General features: G+C 40.3%; 1 protein-coding gene across 4 annotated transcripts in view; it reads left to right on the top strand.

Annotated features, from left to right (window-relative positions):
• Positions 1-21554, top strand: part of ZCCHC7 (zinc finger CCHC-type containing 7) — a 228910-nt gene extending 207356 nt beyond the window's left edge. For 3 of the 4 annotated variants that reach the window (XM_014861146.3, XM_014861147.3, XM_070519171.1), the window contains exons 7-9: positions 11274-11369; positions 16378-16495; positions 18569-20044. In XM_014861146.3, coding sequence (XP_014716632.1) covers positions 11274-11369; positions 16378-16495; positions 18569-19011 — 657 coding nt within the window. In that variant the 3' untranslated portion in view covers positions 19012-20044. Of the gene's footprint in view, positions 1-11273; positions 11370-16377; positions 16496-18568 lie in introns of all 4 variants that reach the window. The other variant, XM_070519172.1, reaches the window with a different exon arrangement.
• The last annotated feature ends 679 nt before the right edge of the window (positions 21555-22233 follow it).

The following is a 22233-nucleotide window of genomic DNA, read 5'->3' as shown; positions in this document are numbered from 1 at the left end:
ATTCTGTAATTTTTCAGTGATAGTTTATGTACAATTGTATGCAAAATATATAAGCATATTTGAATATGTTAGGCACTGCATATGGTTGGAAGAGGTATACTGATATGGTTTCTATGTTTTATAGTCCACCCCAATAAACATTCAGATAAAATTTCCATGGATTCACACATGTGTGTGTTCTTTTCTTTCCCTTCCCCCGACATCCTGTCTCCACGCCCTCCTCCTCCCTCCACCCTGCATCAAAGCTTGTGGTCCTTTTCCATCCGTGTACTAAAAGGTTCTTTGTAAACCAGGCCATTTGTCCATCATTGTTTGGGGTCCAAACAGTGGTAAGATACCCTGTCACCGATCCCACATGCTATGAATGGCAGCTCCTCTCCGGACAATTGGCGGAGGGACCGAGAAATATTCCTGAGAGGATTATTTAACCTTTCAATTTAGAGGGCACAAAGCCTGGCTGATTAATGAACTTTCTGATGGGCGCCGATAAGTGGATCTATTTCTTTATTTCCCCTAAAAGTGATTCCTTCTCCTGTCCAAATTACTATAATCTTAAACATAAAATGTGGCAAATAGATTAAAAAACAGCACTAAAGAGTTTATCTGGCTGGCAAACTGAAGAAGCTAAATTAAAATTGGTAATGACAGCAGTGGCTCAGCCTCATATATGGTTTTTAAATGCACTGTGTATTTTGAAGAGACTTATTCTCCAGCGCGGCTGGTAATGACTGCTTTTGGTGCACAGTCTGGGGCTGGCTTCTGTTATCCCCACCCCACCCTCCCCCCCAAAAAATGAGTTGTGTTATCTGGATGGCTGCAGACACATACGCATCCCCCTTTCTCACTGCATGGGCAGACAAGGTCGATAGCATTACAAGGTATTTGTGGCAGTGCTTGTTTCAGTTTTCAGAGCTGCCAGTTTCCAGGCGGATTTGAATTACAAAAGAAGAAGCTGGCATGAAAATTGAAAGGTTTTATCGGCTGGTCTGAAGCCTCATAGCACATTGCTTATTTATGCAGTCCATTTGCACCAGGAAATATAAAAAGGAAATACATTTTTAAAATAAGGCCATAAAGACTCAGATATGTTTAAGATGGCAAATAAAATATAGATACCTATAATATCTTTCCAGAAAACGATTTTCACTTAATGTTGCACATTACTTCAGAAGAGCATTTATGTTGCTGTCATAAATTTGTGCGTTTGTGTCACTATGTAGGTAGTCTCTGGGGATTAAGAAGGAAGCCTTTGCTAACTTACTTTAAAATTAAAATAGAGGGATAGCTCTGCAGTTTGAGAGCTACATTGGAAATATTTAAATAGGGTGGTAAATTAAACTTAAACTAACATTTTTGCATTCCATGTAAAATTAGCTATGGCCCAGTGAATAAATACTGCTACCGTTGGAGAAAATTGGGATGCTTTTTAAGCCATGAAGATTTGAAGCATTCAGGGAGTGAATTACTGTGATCCTTACTGTCTTGCATATGTTCATTGTTCTCTGCTTACTGAGGTTTTCTTTTTTTGTTGTTGGTTTTTTTTTGGGGAGGGGAATCACATTTACAAAAAGAAAAATCATAAATTAATAAGCTTAATGTCTTCTTTTTATAAAACTTGTGCTTCATTTATTTTAGTCTTCAAATATTTTGTCTTTAGGAATTTGCCTAACCCTTAATCCTTTGACTATATAATCTTCATTATTGGGAGTTATACCAGCAATTTACTGCTATTCATATTACTTTAGTGTAGTTTTTACTTATTGAAAAAGATACCATCAAGCAATTCCTTATGCTCTAGGTTACATAAAATGAAGATATAAGTATACAGAGATACAGTATGCAAGGCCTTGAATAATTGATGGCCTTACCTTTGGTCGTTTGCAACCTTTAACCCATTGGTTTAAGAGTATCCAAAAGAGAGGTAGGGAGGAAGTTACGTGTATATAGGAAATATCATATCAATAAAGCAACACTCTTTATTCTGCTGCAATTCAAATGAACACTGTTTTAGAATCCATTTTCCAATAAAGCAGATTACTCTCAGCTAAACCATGAGAGATGCCGTTTTTTACAATTTTCATTTTCACCAGTGTCTAGTACCTTTCTCATGTTTTCATGACCTGGACTAATTACTTCATGTAGTTTTTTTTTAACAGAGAAAATATCAAAAGCATACACGTCTGTTGCATGCTAATGATGTGCTGTACATTTTTTCATGAATTTTCATAAGGATTTTTCTCTACGTAGCATGTGTGACTTAATGATGTAATCACCCGATAGACTAGAAAATGCTCCAAAGGAGACGTTCCGGTCTGTTGTGTACATAATACATGTTTCAGAAATCTGCCTAATTAAGGAATTACCCGATGGATTGGGAGTCTGTTGGGCACACGGCGTAGTTTTTTGTAACACATAAAAAATACAGGTATATCATTATACATAGTGCTTTTAATGGCATTTTTAGGATGTAGGGGAAATCAGTAGCAATGTCCACTGGAATACACTTGAATTCTTTTTTTCACTGAGAAAGAATAAAAGCTTTAAAAACTTCATAAAGGAAGCTTTGTTTTAAAATAATTTCAAAGCCTTCAGCTTGGAGAACAAATTCCTTCCAGTATTCCTCGAAGAGAAGTAATCTTGTGAATATTTGCCAGAACAGTGTGCAAATGGAAGGCTTTGTCCAAAACCATGGTTGGAATAGACCTGGAGTTAGGATCCTCAGGTGTGAAGAGCCACCCGAGAAAACATGAAAAGGGAGGACAGAGCATCAGCCTGTGTATCTTTGGTCAGATGGGATCACCATTTTTGCCTTCTCTTTGCTGCTTCTTTGGTTCAATTCACTGCAAAAGTATTTGCCCAAATCTTTTTTTTGGGGGAGATGGGCCCTGAGCTAACATCTGTTGCCAATGTTCCTCTTGTTTTTTTTCCTTCCCCAAAGCCCCAGGACGTAGTTGTATATCCTAGTTGTAGGTCATTCTAGTTCCTCTGTGTGAGATGCCGCTACAGCATGGCTTGATGAGCAGTGCAAAGGTGCGCGACCAGGATCCGAACCAGCGAACCACAGGCCACTGAACTGGAGCGCACGAAGTTAACCACTCGGCCACGGTTCCAGCCCCTGCCCAACTTTTGAATTTCTTCCTTTTGTTCCTTTAGACCCCAGATGGGATTTTTTCTTGAATGTGTACTGGTTACATTTCTGTTGGCATTTATATTATAGACAATACCAAAGGAAAGGGCAGGAATCCACTCATCTTTCTCTGCCTACTCTTTATAAAACTAAAGAAAATACTTAGAAAACTATGTCTTATCTCTAGAGTAGGTAATAAAAACAATATTTTTTAACCAGGAAAAATGTGTGTTTTAAATTCAAACTTTTGTTCTGCTCAAATGTCAAGTTCATGCCATTAGGTCATTTCAACTAATCAGTTTTGACTATGATGGCAAAGTTTTTGGTTTAGGGTGTCATTTTCTTGATAAATCCTATTTGATTACTTGGATTCTTTTAACTACGTGAATATTTGGGGGAGACTTGTGTATTAGTGAGTTTATTGAAAGAATAAATTGGAAATATTTTGAAAGAATAAGGTTGTTCTCAAGCATGGAAAGCATATCAGTTTAAGAGGTGTATGTATAAATGTGACTTGTTCAGAAAGACTGGAGCTAAACTCACTGCTTCACTCAGTGTTACATTTGGTCATGAATAGATTTACCTCAAGTAATTAATATATTTGCTTTTTAATGTATGTTCATGTAACAAATTAAATTAATAAGTAGAAACATATAGTCTGGTCTTTAAGCATATGTATGATTATAAAAATAAGTCCATTTTGCGTTCACAGGAGTAGAAAATTCCCTTTAATTAGTGAAATTGATTGCATATCCTATATAGTAATGAGCTTCCACTAGATGCAAGCCCTCATTGGATCAAAGTCAGTTTAGATAAGGGCAGCTCAAGGTCACAGAGGGAGAGGCCCAGCAGGTTCATTTGCATAAAAAATTACTGTTAGAAATAGGACACTGAGGCAGCTCTGGCGTTTTGATCTCTTGGCCTTTGTCATGGAGATTCCTAGTAGTGAAGGGAGTAAGGCTAGTGTTCCAGATAATGATTAACTGTTTTAATGGCATTCATTCATTCATTCCGCACTAACTACTCATGCAGAAAAAAGGGTTATGTAAAATGACATTAGAAGAAAATCATTTGTAATCGTTGCATCGGGCTGCACTTTGAGGAGACATTAGGAGTAAATCCGTGGCGTGGTAGGCTTATGCTTTATCTTCTGATATTTACTGAGTTTACTGGTGCATGAAAAGCTTTCAGCAAGAATAGCAGATGGGATGGACCTTCCATAGGTAATGCTATCTACTGGGTTATTACTTCTATATATTGATAGTAAAGTAATCTCCAAGATATCACCCTACAAATATAGATTATTTAAATGTCTGTAACAAAAAAAAAAAGAGCTGCTTTCATAAATAGTTCATTTGGTATCCATTGGGTCAAAGTCTTTAGATAAATTTTTTAACTTGAATAAAAAGTTCTGAAACACTCCATTCATTCCCTTGCATTTAACTTTGTCTCCACAGTACAGACATGTATGACAGAACCCTGAACTTGAAGCTAATCAGTTGACACATTCTGCTTTAAATTGGACCTTTACTGTTAATTAAAAATAAAGACATGCTGCATGGCAGAACTATTGAGTCACAGATTTTCATTTCTAATGCTTTAAATAGCTGTAAGATTTTTGTTAGATCATAGTGTGAAAACTTGTCCACTGGAAATCATTATTGAGTTTTCAGTACCATATACTGATACAGAAATGTTCTCTAATTAGGTAAGATCTAGACTGATTTCATTCCTATTAAGTCCTAGTACATGATAGTTTATTAAAATGAGAGTATGTACATAGCGTTTGTCATGTCACTTACTAGTTAATTATTGTGAAACAGTTTAGAATCTCATAGCACAATATAAACATTGTCGTTATTTTTATTGGTAATAATGGAAGTTTTTAACTAGTGACGTCATTCAGATGAATGAACACCCAAATGTCTACACTGCATCTAGGGGCATAAATGAACAAGGGGGCTAAATTTGAGGCTTTGTGAATGAGATTACTTTCAAAATAAACTAAGTGTCAACATGAAACATGCTTTCAAAATCTTAACTAAGCAAGGGGCTGGCCCCATGGCCAAGTAGTTAAGTTCGCGTGCTCCGCTGCAGGCGGCCCAGTGTTTCGTTGGTTCGAATCCTGGGCGCGGACATGGCACTGCTCATCAAACCACGCTGAGGCAGCATCCCACATGCCACAACTAGAAGGACCCACAACGAAGAATACACAACTATGTACCGGGGGGCTTTAGGGAGAAAAAGGAAAAACATAAAATCTTTAAAAAAAAAAATCTTAGCAAGATCTCTTTATCCTCAGAACTCAGTACTGTAAGACTGAGTTCCTGTTCTCTTGGTATTAGTAATTCCTTCCCGATTCTGCCAGAATGTGTACCACACTCTCAAGGGAAAGTAGGAGAGACACTTAGGAAGCTGTATTAATTTATTCAGGCTTTTTAATATCTCGGAGCAGAATTTTATAAGTTGCCCTTATTGACATAAAAAAATTGATAAAGTTTTCCAAAGTACTAAATGAACTAAAATGTATTAGATGCTTACTGTGGGCCACGCACTTTACGCATGCATTACCTCATTGTTAATTCATTAGTATTTACTGAACTAATGGCCTGTTCTGAGATCTGAGGTACAGCAGTGAAGGAGGAAGCAGACACTGTCCTACCCTCTCAGAACCTACGTTCTCTTTGCACAGGGGGTGCAAGCAGGGAATAGGCAAAACAAACAGGTAAAATATCTGGTATGTCAGATGTGATAAGTGCTTTGGGAATTCTTAAAAAAAAAAAAAAAAAAGCATTGAAGCAGGACAGGGAGCACCAGTTGGAAGAAGTTAGCAATTTTAATTAGGGTGATCAGGAAAGCCTTACTGAGAAGATGACCTTTGAGCCAACACTTGAAGGAGTGCACCGTGCTTCATCCGGGGGAAAGAGTGATGCAGGCAGGTGGAACAGCAGTAGGACTACCTGTGATGTCCTCAAACTTCAGCAATAAAATAGTTAAATTCAGAGAAATTCCATAAAGCTTTTGCTGCGTCCTCAATCAGTAGAGATTTTTAGCATTCATATTTACATTAAACACCTTTATTGGCTTCATAACTCATTTCCACTCTAAAATTTTGGAGTCTTTAACATCTCCTTATTCACCACCTATTTACTGAGCTCTTGCTGTGTTCTAGGTCAGGCATCCACAAACTTTTTCTGTAGAGTCAGATAGTAAGTATTTTAGGTTGGCAGGCCAAATGGTCTCTGTTATAACTCTTGCATTTAACTGCATGAAAAGCGGCCATACCTAATCCGTAAACAGATGTGCCTGGCTGTGTTCCAATAAAACTTTATTTACAGCCCTGAATTTTGAATTTTCATATAATTTTCACGTGTTGCAAAATATTCCTTTTTTTATTTTTAGCCATTTAAAAATGTACCTTACATTCTAGGAGGCAGGTAACAGACATAATAAGTCACCAGTTTCATACACCAGAAGACGAAATGGGGAGGGGGATCGGGAGCGCTGTGGCAATATTACATAAAGCTGGCCTTTCCTCTGAGAGCAGGTGATGGGAATGGAGCACTGGAGACTTGGGGAGAGCGTGACTTTCTCTGTGTTCTGTACTCCTAAGGAGAAGCCGGAAGTACCATGGGTACAGGTGGCCCCTCCAGTGAGGAAATCCCCACTTGTATCCATACTAGTCAAGTCAAGTCCAGTGTCTGGATATCCTTGTTAATTTGGTCCTCACCAGCTCCCCTCATCATTACTTCCTGATTCATCTTGTCTTTCTTGCATAGGATTTCAGCCAATGGATTCTTTTATTCCAGTGGAATAAAGAGAGCATATTTTCCTTCTCATCAGTGAATCTAGAAATCTTGCCTCAGAGATAAATTGCCGTATATTTATTTGCACAAATAGAAATAGAAAAATTTATAAACATAGATAAGTTTTTCAGAGAACATTTATTATTTGGGGAGTGGATTATTCTTTTTATCATTGGTTATAATCTCTGCTAATAATCACCAGCTAGTTATTGAGCACCTACAGTTAGCTTCAGGCTAGCTTCCCATGCCACTTAAAATAAATCCAACGTCTTCACCCTGATTTAAAAGCCCTGAAAGATCTGGTCCCTCTTTCCCTCTAGAACCTCCTTTTCTTCCACTCTTCCTTCACGTGCTACGCTTCCAAGTTTACAGATGATTTCCAGATACTCAAGTATAGCAAGTTTACAGGTGATTGTCAGATACTCGAGTATGGCAACTTTATGCCCAGCTTAGGGCTTTGCACTACCTGTTCTCCATGCCTCATGCCTAGCATGCTGTTTCCCCAGTCATCAAATACTTGGTTTCTTCTTGTTATAAGAAATGGCCATCCCCGCAAGAGTTTCCCCAAAACTCAATCTGGTCACCACCAATGACTCTCATTCACAAAGCTCTATTTTAATTGTCTGCATATCATTTATTACTGTCTGATATTGTCCCTTACTCTGTATGTGTGTGTGTGTATGAGTGTGTGTTTTGCTGGTTTATTTATCTGTCTTCCATCATGGAGATGTGAGCAATGGTTTTTCTCTTGCTCCCTTCTCAATTACCTAACCTTCGAACAATAATTGGCATGTATTAGGCACTCAGTAATTATTTTTTGAATAAATTAATGAAAGAATGCCTGCCTGTGCTCATGCCATGTACCCAGCCCCCTTGTGAATGTCACCGATGGAGGCATCCTTGAACCTATATCCTGCTCTACTTGTTGCCTTCCCTTCTCCCATAGACAGGCTAGTGTGTTCTGTTCTTCAGCATCTCTCTACTTGTAATAAACCGATTATGATCTGACTTGCGCCTCTAGCCCTCAAATGAAACTGCTCACAATTTTCAGTTGCCAACAACTTGTGATTGCTAAGTCCACTGGATTTCATAGTCTTCATCCTATTTGACCCATCAGTAGCTTTTGACAACTTCTTCCTTGAGACATCTGTTCCACCTTCACATCCGTGACTCCATCTATTTTGTTTTATTTCTTCCTCTTAAACCACACATGCTCATGGTTGCAGTTTTGTGTCACATCAAATCATATAGTTATCTTTTCAGATGTGAAAATTATTTCTGCTTAGTAATTTCTTGTCTTCCCAGTGCTCTACTACCTGAGCAAATTTATAAACCGCTGCAGTGAGTGGTACATGCTTATGTGAATACTTGTTAAAACTGGTTACTTTTGGCTAGTCTTCGTTCATGAACCACATTTTTTATTGAAGAATATAAGACATTTGCTAGTTGCCTTTTTTGTTATATCTCAATTGATAATAGCTGAGGTTGTAAATTCCATTTTTTATGTCATTTGCAGTCATTTTCAGTAGAAAAGATCTTTCGAGTTATTGTCATCCTCCAGTATTCCATTTTAAGAAATAGCAGTTGAAAGTAAATTTGTTTGAAGAAGATGTTTATAACCTATAGATTGTTTCCTTGTTTGCCTATGTCAAGAAAATAAAACCTCCACAAACTACCTGTTTGCCACATTAAACAAGAACAAAATTAGTTGGCCCACCAGCACTCTTTTTGGGGTTTTTTTGTTTTTGTTTTTGTTTTTTTAGGAAGGTTAGCCCTGAGCTGCCTGCTACCAGTCCTCCTCTTTTTGCTGAGGAAGACTGGCCCTGAGCTAACATCCACACCCATCTTCCTCTACTTTATATGTGGGATGCCTACCACAGCATGGCTTGCTGAGCGGTGCCATGTCCGCACCAGGGATGCGAACCAGCGGACCTCGGGCCACCAAAGCAGAACGTGCGCACTTAACCCCTGCTCACTGGGCCGGCCCCCCACCAGCACTCTTTGTTACAGGATTCCAATAAAGAACACAAGAAATAAACTTATCCAGGTTTATGCCTATCCCTCCTGTGTCCCCAAAAAATGGGGGGCGGGGATTAGGTTTTTCTCCTGTTTGAAGCTCCTGCTGCCCCAGGGGTTTTGCTCTATCTGGCTTCTCCTTTATCTCCTCTGTTTCCAGCTTCTCCATCTCTACTAGCTTTCTCACCTGTTCAGGCCTCTCCCATTCTAATAGCAAACTCCACCACATCCCCCTCCTAGGTACTGCCCAAGCTTATTCTGGCCCTTCTTATTCTTGCTCTCAAAATAAGGTAGACCTACTGTCTCCGTTTCTTCAACTTTCATTCAATTTTTTTTAACATTTCTTATTGTGAAATGTTATACAAAAGTGCATAAAACATGTGTACAATTTAATAAATTAGTTATATAACATACTCCCAAGTTATATAACACCACTACCTTCAAGAAATAGGAAATTGCAGCTGCCCCAAAACACTCTGGGCACTCTTCTTCCTCCCCAGGAAATAACCACCATCCTGGCTTTTATGGGGAATCATTTCCTTGCTCTTTATAGTTTTACCACCTTTGCATTGGATCTCTTCACTCTTCAACCTAATGCCTTCTACTCTTTCTACCTTCCCACTGATTGCAAAATTCTCACAATGAAGTTATCCAAGAACAAGTGCCAAATCTAAGGGTGTTTCTCCGTTCTTATCTCACAAGGCCTCTCTGCCACATTTGACATTGTAGATCCGTTCATCCTTCTCGACACTGCTCTCTAAGGTCTGTGACTGTATTCTCCTGTAGCTCTGCATCCTTTAGCCTTTCCTTCCTGTCCCTTTCACAGGCTCCTCTGCTGCTCCTTCAGTGTTGTTGTGCCCAGGGCTTCATCCTTAGTTTGCCACTCTCTTGCTGGCTATGGCAATCCTCTCCACTCTTGTCCTTCCAACCTCCGCTGTTATGTGGATAACTTTGAGGTCTAATCTTCAGCTCAGACGTGTTCCCTAAGCTTTAATTTTACACAGACAACTGCCTGGTGGACATCTCCACTGAGATGCTCAGCATCTAAGACACACTTCATCATCTCTCCCTCTAAATTGGCTCCTCCTTTTCCTGCCTTCTCTGGATCCGTTGTTGGTACCACTGCTCACCAGTTCACCCAAGTGAGAAACCTGGAAAGCATCCTGACTTCTTTCCCTCGTTCCCCATGTCTTTTCAACGAGCCAGTCGTACCAGTTTTATCCCCTCGTGTGTTTCCCGCGTCTGTCCCTTGGCCTACCCGTTACTCTCGTAGCTTACACCCTCATCGCCTGACCTGGAATCCCTAACAGCGTCTCATTGGTCTTTCTCACTGCATCCAACTTCTCCTCAGAGTCACCCTCCTTATAGCTACAAGCCAAAGTACAAATTGTTTTTCCAAAATCCAATTCCAACTATTCTGCTCATATACTTACAATCTTATACTTAAAACTGGATAAAGCCCGAGCTCCTTAATGTGACGTATAAGGCCCTCCATTCTATTGCCCTGCTTTCTCCAGCCTGATCTTTTTCTACACCTGGCTGTGCATCTTATACTTTGTCAGCACATGTGCTCTTTCTTGGTTTCACACCATTGTTCATGCTGTCCCCTTGACCTAGGATTGTCCATTTGACTTGCACCTAATTCTTTGAGAGTAAATTTAAATTTATACTTCCAGGGAAGCTTTCCCTGACTTCCTTTTGTTGGATCTCCTCCCCACTCCATTAATACCTTGTACGTCCCTCTCTCCCTGTGCTTAGACACTTCGGTACACAGGATCATCTGAATATGGGGTCTCCACACCACACTGTAAGAGGCAGTATTTCTAAGGAATCTCTTACCTGAAAACAGCTCTTTTGGAGAAAAATGAGGCTTACTTCTTCTAACATTTAGTTTGTTGTTAGTGCCGTCTAGTAGGATCCAAATCCTAGCACCCCTGTGTACAGCAGAGCAGAACCTGCCCAGTCTTTTTGTGTCATCCTCTCACCTTCCACTATATCAGATAGTGCTCTGCCGCTGTTCACAGTGTTTCATGGCAAATTTTTTTGGAACTGGGTGATCAGGTCCTTCCTAGTCTGTCTTAGTCTGGAAGCTCCGCTGAAACCCGTCCACCATGGGTGACCCTGCTGGTATTTGAAATCACAGTGGCATAGCTTTCAGCATCACAGTAAGACACAGCCACCACAGTATGACAACTGACAGACAAGTGGTATGGTTCCCTGACTGCGAAACAAACCTGGGCCATGGAAGTGAGAGCACCTAATCTTAACTAGACCAGCAGGGCTGGCTAACATTTAATAAACCCTGACAAATATTCATGTTGCAGACCAAACCTGGACCACCCAAAAAGCCGAAGACCCCTTCTGGACAATCAGCCTTAGTGTATTGCTACAACTGCGGGCAAGAAGGCCATTATGGACATGTAAGTTTGAGTGGCATTTGGACATAAAGCATTCTGCTGTTCAGAGAGTGGTTGCTGAAAGATGAATTCGAAAAGAATGTAATCCTCAATGCTTACTTTTTTATAAACTAGCATCATGAAGTCAGACTTACTGTATTTTCAACTGATTTACGTCTCCCATCCCTGCCAGAGTAGAGACTCTGTCAGCACACGTTCTTCTAATTGTTTTAAATATATGTGAACAGGTTAGGGTAAAACAAATACAGCTCATAAAATCAGACAGATAACAGTTGTTAAGAAAATGGTAGCAATTCTCCTGAGTTCTTATGATTACTGTTACTTTGACACAGACAAATCATGATACTAGATTTTCTATGTAATTCTTGGTATCTCCAGTCTTCCCTGCTATTGTGTTCAGTTACATCTTTATCACTCACATGTCAACCCCAACACTCACTAGTGGAAAGACAGAGTGCTGCATCATCCACTAGCCTGCCTATCCCACAGATGCCCACGTTCCCTGTCCAGCCTGCATATTCTCTAACCCCAACTGAAAAGGCCGGACTTGTGTGTTCTCAATGCTGAAGTCTCAAAGCAGAAGAAACTTCTTGCTGTGAGGTGGCATGGGTCTCCTAGCTAGTTGTCTCATTAAGTAGGAAACAGCAACAGCTCATCCCAGAGATGGCATGCAATAAGAATAGGCTCAGAGCCCATACATTCTGGGAATCCTGAAGTAGAGGAGGAAAGACAGTGGCACAAGAAGTAGAAAATCCATATGGAGAAATACATTCCCAGTCTCCAGATAGGCTTCTAACAGCCTAGAAACCAAAATAAACTAATAACAAATCAGATCTGATGGTAGGAGGTGGAAAGCATATAGAGGGTAGGGAGTTCTCAAAATGGGAAGAGGTGTAATCAGTAGGATGGGTGGTATTGCAGGTCACATCTTGAATTCTGACCATGGCGCTTCAGTCCTGCAGACCTTGGGCTGGAGCTCTACAGTGTGGTGAGAGACGAAAAGGCTAGGAGAAGGAAAAGTGTGGACAGAGTGCGTCGGCAGATGCAGTTATCTTCCACAGTGGCAGCAGGGCCGTGGAGTGAAGGGGTGGAATACGAAAGCTAGGATGAGGCTCTGATCCTCGGTTACAGTTTTTGCTCTGCTGCTGACTCAACCACGTGACTTGAGCAACCCACTTTTTCTCTCTGCTCTCTAGTTTCATCTCCAAAGCAAAGAAGTTGTACAGGGAGATCTCTCAGCACCGACAGTAGGATGTTATTTCCAATGTGATCAAATCCATAGTGTGGTGATCCAGACGGAGAGACCCTGGAGTGTGCTTTCTCCACTTCTATAGAACTCACACTGAAAACCTCATTAGACAAGACTTTAACAAAATTATCATCTCTACATCTTTTACTGCTCTGTGCATTTCTCCTTGTTGCCAAAATTCACATGTTGCCAACACTTTAGGGAATGTGTTCACATAAGCAGTCCACTGACACACAAATCACATAGCTGTACAATTTATACTTGCTTACCTCTTTAAAACAAAGGGATATAATTTTAGCATTTATGTTTTGTTCAGTTAAAGAAAAACAATTATAGTTGGACACATGCTGCTTACTAGTCACTCCTATTAATGTAGATAGAAAATATATTAAAAGTATTTGGAATTTATCTCTGAAATCTAGATTTAGATAATTTTTTATTTGCAGTAAAGCAAATGTGGCAGCCTTATAGCTGCCATAGATGAAGAACTCTAGATTATCTACACTAATGAAGAAGATCAGTGATGTGGCTAATCCAGAATAGTAGATAAATTATATAGCCAACTATCAATTGTCTGTGCTAACGGAGGGGATCAGCGATGTGGATAATCAAAATGTAATTTACATTTAGCTTCGGAAAATATTTATAGTACTGTATAGCTCTGTATAGTCATATCAGCCTAGACCACATACAGGATCCAGCTAGGAGACTGCGCAGATGGTGATGATGTCTGAGAACTTCTCCCATTGGGTTTCGGAAACCCAGCTCTAGGGATGTTATTGAATAGCTTTCTCAAGTGAAAGATGTTCTGAAGTGAATATGGCATCACCCTTCCCTAACTCCACTCACTCTGTAGTTGGGGGCGCAGGGACAATCATAAGCATCTCCATATGAGGCAAACTGCGACAGGAAATGGTAGTCTCTGTTCAGAGAGACTACTGCAGGAGGGTGTGAGAGGATGAGTGGGGCCGAGGGGGTGTATCAGGATCTCTAGTACCTTTTTGTAATTGTAATTTGCTCTTACTTTTTTTTTTTAAAGAGTAGCACCTGAGCTAACAACTGTGGCCAATCTTTTTTTTTTTTTTTTTTTTTCCTGCTTTATCTCCCCAAATTCCCCCCGGTACATAGTTGTATATCTTAGTTGCAGATCCTTCTAGTTGTGGCGCATGGGACGCCACCTCAACATGGCCCGACGAGCGGTGCATGCCATGTCTGCGCCCAGGATCCGAACCCTGGGCCGCCGCAGCGGAGCACGCGAACCCAACCACTCAGCCACGGGGCCGGCCCCAACACTTACTTTTTTGTAGTTAGAATCTGTCTTAGTCCATTCAGCCTGCTTTAAACAAACTGCCGTAGACTGGATGGCTTATAAACAGAAATTTATTTCTCACAATTCTGGAGGCTAGGAAGCCCAAGATCATGGTACTGGCAGATTCCCTGTCTGGGGAGGGTGCATTTCTTCATGGATGGCGTTTTCTTGCTGTGTCCTTAATTGCTAGAAGGGTCCAGGCAGCTCTGTGGGGTCTCTTTCATAAAAGCAATAATCCCATTCATCAGAGCTCCACCCTCATGACCTAGTCACCTCCCAAAGGCTCCACCTCCTAACACCATCAGATTTCAACATAGGAATTTTGGGGAGACATAAGCATTCAGACCATAACAGAATCTTAGACCCAAGTCTTTCCGGGGTATCCTTTCTTCTGGAAACTTGGAGCCACCCCATGGATAGTGGCTTATAAAAGTAATTCTTGATGTTACCTTATGGGTTTGCCTTTACAACTTTCAGAACTCAAAAAAGCCAAAAAAGATCCAGAAAGCCAACAGCAGAGTAAAGCTAAAGATAGTTGAAAGAAGGAAATAATAAAGATAAGAACTAAAATTATTGAAATAAAAAACAAAATAGCATCAACAAAACCAAAAACTGGTTATTTGGAAACACTTTCTTTTCAAAAGAAAAAAGACCGACTTCTGGAAAAACTACTCAAAGAGAAAGAAAAGGTACAAATAAACAATAGTGAATAGTGTGAATAGCTTAAAATACAGTATAAATTTTTAATTATAAAGGAGTACACGTAAACTTTATAAAGTTCATAGTTAAATCTGAAAATGCAGATAAAATAAATCTCTAGGAAAATATGAATTAATCAAAATTACCGAAGACAAACAAACCTACATGAACCAATATCACTAAAGAGATTGAATTAGTAAGCAAAACTCTCCCCACCGCCATATACCAGACCCAGATGGTTTAATAGTCAGGGTTTACCAAACCTTTATTCCGAAGCAGATAATCCAGAAGAATACTACCAGCTTATTCTGGGAAGCTGTTATAACCTAATGCCATGTCAAAATATTTACAGAATGGTATAGTTTTTATGAAATCTGAACACTTCAAATTTACACTGTTGTTTATTGGATTATTCATTAGTAGTAAGAGCATAAAAACAAATGAGAATGGCAGGCACCAACTTTCAGGCAATGGCAACTTCTGGAACGGGAAAGATGAATGAGAGATGAGAAGGAGAGTTACACAGAGGATTTCAGTTTTTCAGTAATGCTTCAATTCGGAGGGGAAAACAAAGTAAATTAAGGTAAAATGTTATGATATGATAAAGCTGAGTGGTAGGTACAGATTTCCATTACTTTATTTTCTATACTTACATATATACTTAGAATGATTCATAATTTTTAAACTCTGCAAATTATCTTCCCAAGTGTATGGCTACCAGCTTGGTCAGATATCTTAAAATTACAAATTGAGTATATAATGCCAAAGTTATGATAAATCAGCCAAATTCTATGTGGCTATTTCACATACTTTCTTCCTAAAAGGTTTTCTAATTTTTCTTCAATACCTGGCTAAGAAGTATTGAACATTTATAAATAAGTTTTAGGCAAGATGGCAGGAGACAGAAATGGACAAGTTCCAATGGGAAGCCTCTTTCAAAGAGAAGATATCACTTGGTGTGAGACATGCTGAGTGGATATGTGTCGCTGATCATGACCTACAAAGCCTGCTTGTGGGCGTGGTTCGGGCCAAGGATGTGGGTTTGGGGACTGTCAGCTGTGGGGAGGCCAGAGCCCTGAGAGTGGGGAGCCGACCCGGGTGATGAATGGGGAGCGTAATCTTGAGTTGGGGAGGGGGCAGCCAAGGGAAGACAGGGTTTCTTTAGGGTGTTTCAGAATTACCTCGGAGCATTTTCAAACTAGACATAACCTACCACCATCCTGCTCCCCATCGTAAGAATCACTGCCCTCATGAGCGGTGCGTGTTGAGTTAAAATAAGCTTGCAAACCACTTGTGTGGAGGGAAAAGAGCAGAGGGCTAAGAACTTACATTTAGGGTGTAAAAGGGATGAGAAGAAAAGAAGGGAGGAGCACTTGATGGAAGGCTGTTGAAGAGACAAACAAACAAGGTCTAATATAACGTGAGGCCAAATAAAGTAAACCTGCTACAGGAGGCACAAGGCACGGCAGTGGGGACCCACCCTCCACTGCTGTTAACTCAGGCACCGAGGGGTTGGGCAGAGAAGATTGGAGAAGGATAAGAAGGCTGTCATAGGGAAAGAAGTGAGGGAAGAACAGCGTGTGAGCAGGATTGAGTGTCTGGCTGCTCATTCCCCCAGGGTCCCAGCAGGATCACATCCTGGAGTCACAGTGTGAGTCTCAGTGACACAGGCTCATGTCTAATTACAGTTGTCTGTGATCTTGCAGAAGGTTGTTTGAGCAGTGCGACGTCATAATTTCACATATAATTTGCAGGAGTGTGCAGAAAGACGGATGTTTAACCAGACCTTTCCAACATCTCCATTTATCTACTACTATGATGACAAATACGAAATCCGGGAGAGGGAACAGAGAATAAAACGAAAAGTAAAAGGTATGTCATTCAACTTCATGTCAGATCACCTGTGCAGTAGGTTCTCAATTTCTTTTTGCATTGTCTTTGCCTGCTTTGGGGGTCATTGGTTAGCAGAGAAAATGTTTTTAATAATTACCATAGAAACTGGAACTTTCTTGATCTCCAGAAATCAAGCACTTACTTCAGAAATCCTGTGTTGTAATCTGTTCACAATAAGCGTTTTTCTCACATAATGATCATTTTGGGAAATGTCCAAAAAATGCAGCTATCCATATAATTCATGCACTTTTTGTAAAGCCTCCTTTGAGATTTTTCAGTTTAACAGGTAATTATTTTTTCCCTCTGTGTGTCTCTAGTATTTTTCATGGAAAGAAAGGCTTTCCCTGCCAGGTGATTCTTGGTGGTTCCTGGAGCTTCCCCAAAGAAGTCATTTGTTATTGGCCACCATTACGGGCAGAGCTCCATGCCCACGCCACCGTCTGTGGTTTGTGTACTTACTGTTGCTAACAGGGAGTTCTTTCCCACCAAATTATTATCATGTAATGTCTGCCTATTTTCTCTACCTTTGCTCTTTCCTCCTATATACTTCAAGATGGTTTACAGGTTACTTTTGTTACTCTCAGGACAAGATAAGTCCATATTTTTAAAGCTGACATATACATTATTGACTCTCTGGCCTTTTTGTTACTCTTCTCCAAACTCTCTCAGTTCAGGTTCTTTTCAAAATGAAGATTCTAATTCTATAGAAAAACAGAGGAATTACTTCTCAGCTCCTGTATATTTTACATATTGTACTATATATATAAAATTTATCTCAACTATATAGAGAGAAATTATGGTACATAAAGATAATGATTAGGCAACTAAATTAGAAAAATATTAAGGGCCAGCCCTGGTAGCCTAGTGATTAAGTCCAGCGTGCTCCACTTCAGCAGCCCAGGTTCAGTTCCTGGGCACAGACCTACATCACTTATCTGTCAGTGGCCGTGCTGTGGCAGTGGCCCATATACAAAAAGAGGAAGATTGGCAGGAGATGTTAGCTCAGGGTGAATCTTCCTCAGCAAGAAAAAAAGAAAAGAAAGAAAAATATTAAAAAGAAATGCACCAGTATATCATCTCTAGATTAAAGGATTATGGGTGCTTTCTATTTTATTTTCTTTGTGCTTTTCTGTATGTCCCAAGTTTTCTATAATGAGTCTTTATAATCAGAGAAAAAACATTTGTTTTCCTTTTTAACTAGTTATATTGACAACTCTGTGGCACAGATCCACTTTGAGGCTTGCTATGACCCATTGGAATTTTTATTTTGTGATGAAGTCTTTGAGTAATTACTTGTTTTTGTTCTATATTCTAGAATTTATGTTTTGTTTCCTAAATGTGCTACATTTCATTTCATCCCATTTTTTGTTGATGTGTCAGTTTTCAGCCATCACCGTAATCTCATCTCCCACCCACCCCATCAGAATCAGCTACATTGAGACACTTGTAGTAAGAGTGCCACGTCCTGACAAAATGTAACAAACATCAAATCTGGCACAAAAACCTCTCAGATACACATGTGCATGCACGCTCTCCAAGCCAGTGCTGTCTGCTCTGGAGGAATAATCTGTCCTGTTTGACCTCCACATATAAGTACTGTAGCCAGACTTTATCTTCAAAGGATGATTGACGTGTCATATGGGACTGTCAGGAGGCCATTTCATACATCTTGCTTCACCTGTCGTGAAGGGCCCTCTCTTTATCATTCTAGGAACTTGAATTGGTCAGACACGGCTTTCTTCACAAAGCTAAGATGATTACTCCTCTCCCTGGTCCTGGTCTCCATTGTTTAACCTAGTTAAACTGTACTGAACAGAATAAATATTGTTGAATTTCTGGATGTTTGCCGTTTTAAGCAATCAGAAATACGGAACTACAACCATTCCATTGTTAGTCAGTAATTTTTACCTTAGAAAGGGCTCTTTAGAATGTCGTATCATTAACACATGTAAATGTCTGGCTTCTCTCTCTGCTAAGTGATTTACAGACCTATGAAAGCTTTGCATGGACTATCTGGCTGCTGAATATATAAAACAACTTTATATTTTCCAGAACTGCAGAAAAATGGAGATTTTCCAAGGCAATTCAAGAGGCCTCATATGGAAGCAGCAGAGAAGAGGGCCCACCGTGATGTGAGGAAGAGGCACGCCTCATGGAAAACCAACAGGTGGCCTCAGGAAGAGCAGGAAACCCAAAAAGAGATGATGAGCAGGAGCAAGAGAGAGCGCGAGAAGCACAGGAAGGCGGACAGGTGTCGCAAAGTGGATGAGGACTTCCCCAGGGGCCCACAAATCCGCTCTTCTCCCAGTGCTCTCAGAGCCCAGAAGCCTCACAGGCCCTTTCAGCACTCGTCCCATTATCACCAGCCAAGAGAAGACAGGCTGCCCAGAGAGGGCAGGCGGGGCAAGCACAGGAAAAAGGAGAGCCACTCGGAAGATGATGGCAGTGACCATTTGCTTCTTATTAAGCAGCGGAGGAAGAAGTCTAAGCTGTGAGGCAGCTTCTGACTTGGCTTTCCAGCGTTTGTCTGCTCTTCGTGTCTGTGGTCCTGGCGATACTTTATTATCTGTGTTTAAATGAAGTGAGGTTTTTGGGTTTTAATCTCAGTCATACCTAGACATTTCATTTCATCCCATTTTTTGTTGATGTGTCAGTTTTCAGCCATCACCGTAATCTCATCTCCCACCCACCCCATCAGAATCAGCTACATTGAGACACTTGTAGTAAGAGTGCCACGTCCTGACAAAATGTAACAAACATCAAATCTGGCAAAAAAACCTCTCAGATACACATGTGCATGCACGCTCTCCAAGCCAGTGCTGTCTGCTCTAGTTCTCTGTCCAACAGGTTTATTAGGTCAGAAAAGAGAGAAACTAGGACTTCCCCTGTTCTATTGTGTCATTTTTTACTCAGAGTCCCAGAGATAGGGAGAATTCGTCTTTTCAAGAAAACTTTTAAAAGATAATCTGAAAAAATAAAAGCTCATCAAGTGTAATTCATCTGCAGTGTATGCAAAGTCCTTGCAGGAAGAGAAATTAATGCTAATATGAAAAATTCCTCTATCCTTGTCAGCATTACTTTCTTTAATATCAGAAAGGATAATAGCTATAAATCTAAATCCAGCTTTTCTTGCTTTTGAAGCTGGTCAGAATCTTCCTTTGGTCAGAGCATCACAGGCTGGGAAATGAAGGTGTCCCCAGGGTACTGGGCTGCAGCAAAATGCGAGTACTGGACGCATCGCGTAAATGTCGCAAGAAGTTGCCTGCGACAAGTGAAAAAGAGTCATCAAAAATTTTAATGTAATTTTAACAAAATAGTTTTTACAATTTTTACAGCCACGCTTCAAGAATACTGTCACTCAGATATATAGAGATGAGTATTGCTCAGCTTAAAAAATTGTTTTGTTTTCATGGGTTTTTTAACTATCACAAAACTATCCAGAAATTTTTGTACTCGTGAACCTTTTGTACTTTTCAAAGCCTAATGTTAGAATAAGAAAAATAAAATGTCTGAAATAGAGTGAAGAAATTTGTTTATTATATAAAAAGACAAATTGGGTGACAAAGAGCGTAGTTGTGTTGGACAAGTGAGTAAAGTTATAAAATCTCCATAAACTGGGGTCAAAATGCCTGGTCACCCAAGCACTAGCTGTGAGCCAGAATAAAATGAGATACAGTCAGTTAACTAGGACAGTTTTATAATGTTGGATTCCTGAATTTGTGTTTTACTCTCTGTGAAGTATACAAGCTGCTGTTTGAAGGATCAGCTCTCTCCTCCCGAGTCAGCTTCAGTGTAACTGTAGGTGCGGACTTGAGCCCACACCATCCCTGTCGCTGCCCAGCTTTCAGGCAAGTGTCAGGGTTCGTCGTGCGTTGGCACCTGGCTTCCTAGCGTCAGCTGGGATTGCTTTGACTCTAAGGTAAGTGACCAGAGTCTTTAACACCTTGCTCGAAGTGACAGCCATGAAAGACAGCTTCCTAGCATGGTAAGCCTGGAGATAATTGGCATTGTTCCTCCGCAGGACCTGGGACAAGCATGGCTTATTATTGCTGTGGGCTGACTACTGTTCCTTCGTATCTGAGGGCACCTGCTTTCAGAGCAGAAATGGGATTGCTATTCTTTAGAATCTTTCATACATAGAAGATTGTTTGGAGGAGAGAAGAAAGGAAGCTCTTTTTCTCTTTGTTTCTGCACATTATCTTATATTTCCTCCCAAATTTTATTTCTTTATTATTAGACAAACGTTTTGTTCTGGGCTGTAATTTCCCCTTAGGTCCTCGCATTTGTATGCAGATAGGAGAGGCGGCTGAGCTTCTTGACCTGGGGGCGTTGGGATGATGGTAAGCAACAAACAGAAACCCAGGAGCCTCTGCTGCATTTCCCCTTCGTGGCCTTTGGCGCCTGCTCTTACAGCAAGTGTTAGGTAAAGTCAGTCAGTCTGCTCACACACTAGCTTTCCGTACAAGAAGGGGGAGTTTGAAATATAGAGATTTGACAGCCAAGTAAGATTTTGAATGGATAAATACGATTAAGAGAGGAAAAGCAGATGTCCCAAGCACTAAGGATCCATGTATTTGCTAGGATTGAGGAGACTCTCGGCGTCCTTTGCCTCTGGCCCCACTTCGATTAAAAGCAGCCTGAGTGGCTCCTTTCCTGGGTTCTAGCTTGGCTCCCTGTGGCATTTGTAGAGCAGAGCAGAGAGACCGTCTCGCCGCCTTGTGGAGAGAAGGCCTCGCTCTCGTGGCCCGTGCTGTCCGCAGTCCCTGTTATTTCAGAACCAGGCTGTTAACAGTGCCTATCATCCGCTCTTTATTTTTATGTTATACAAGGAGTGCATCCTCATTTTAAAGGGAAATAACATTTTTTAAACATAAAAATCATACCTGATTCTTCTACCCAAAGATGTGGTTAAAATTCTTAGTGTCTATCCTTCCAGACTTTTTTCTATATGTATATAAATTGTTTTGTAACCTGTTTTTTCACTTAATTGTGAAAATCTTTCTTTCCCATCAAACATATATCTATATCATTGTTTTTATTGGCTACGTGTATGACTATACCATAATTTAATCAGCTCCCTGTTAGTGAACTTTTTGGTTGTTTCTCATTTTCATTATTAAAAAAGAAAATTCTTTTACACACATCATATCTTCTGCAGTGATTCTACTGTGATAAAATAGAAGTTATGAGTCAGAAAACAAGCATATATTTCATGCCAGTTTTAATACATACAGCCGAGTTACGTTCCTGGCAGCGTCTGAGAGTGTTCATCTCCCCACTCCCACGGCAGTGTGAAATATTTTCATTCCTTTTTCTCTTTGCCACTCTGATGGGCAGAGAAACATTATTTGTTAGTGCTGCAGTGAGAAGATTGATGTGGGCTGTTTGTGTAAGGAGAGAGGGGATTAACAGTTCTGTTCTGAAATTCTTCTGCCAACAAAAGATTACATACAAAGTTAAGAGAGCTTTTCATTCCTTCAGGGCCATTTTGATCCCCTGATCTTATCGTTTTTGGTTTTCATAATTTAGAGGGTGCTGTTGGCATCTAGTGAGTTGAGGCCAGGGATGTTGCTGAAATCCTACAATGCACAAGACAGTCCCCCACAACAAAGGGTTATCCAGCCCAAAATGTCAGTAGTGCTGAGGTTGAGAAACCCTAACTGAAACCTTGACCGCTTCTCAAAAGGAATTCTCACCAGGAGTGGCGGCTCAGGTTG

The sequence above is a fragment of the Equus asinus genome, chromosome 10 (genome assembly GCF_041296235.1).
Source record: "Equus asinus isolate D_3611 breed Donkey chromosome 10, EquAss-T2T_v2, whole genome shotgun sequence".
Taxonomy (NCBI): domain Eukaryota; kingdom Metazoa; phylum Chordata; class Mammalia; order Perissodactyla; family Equidae; genus Equus; species Equus asinus.
The sequence above is the reverse complement of the archived record's forward strand: the minus strand, read 5'-3'. Positions and strand labels throughout refer to the sequence as shown.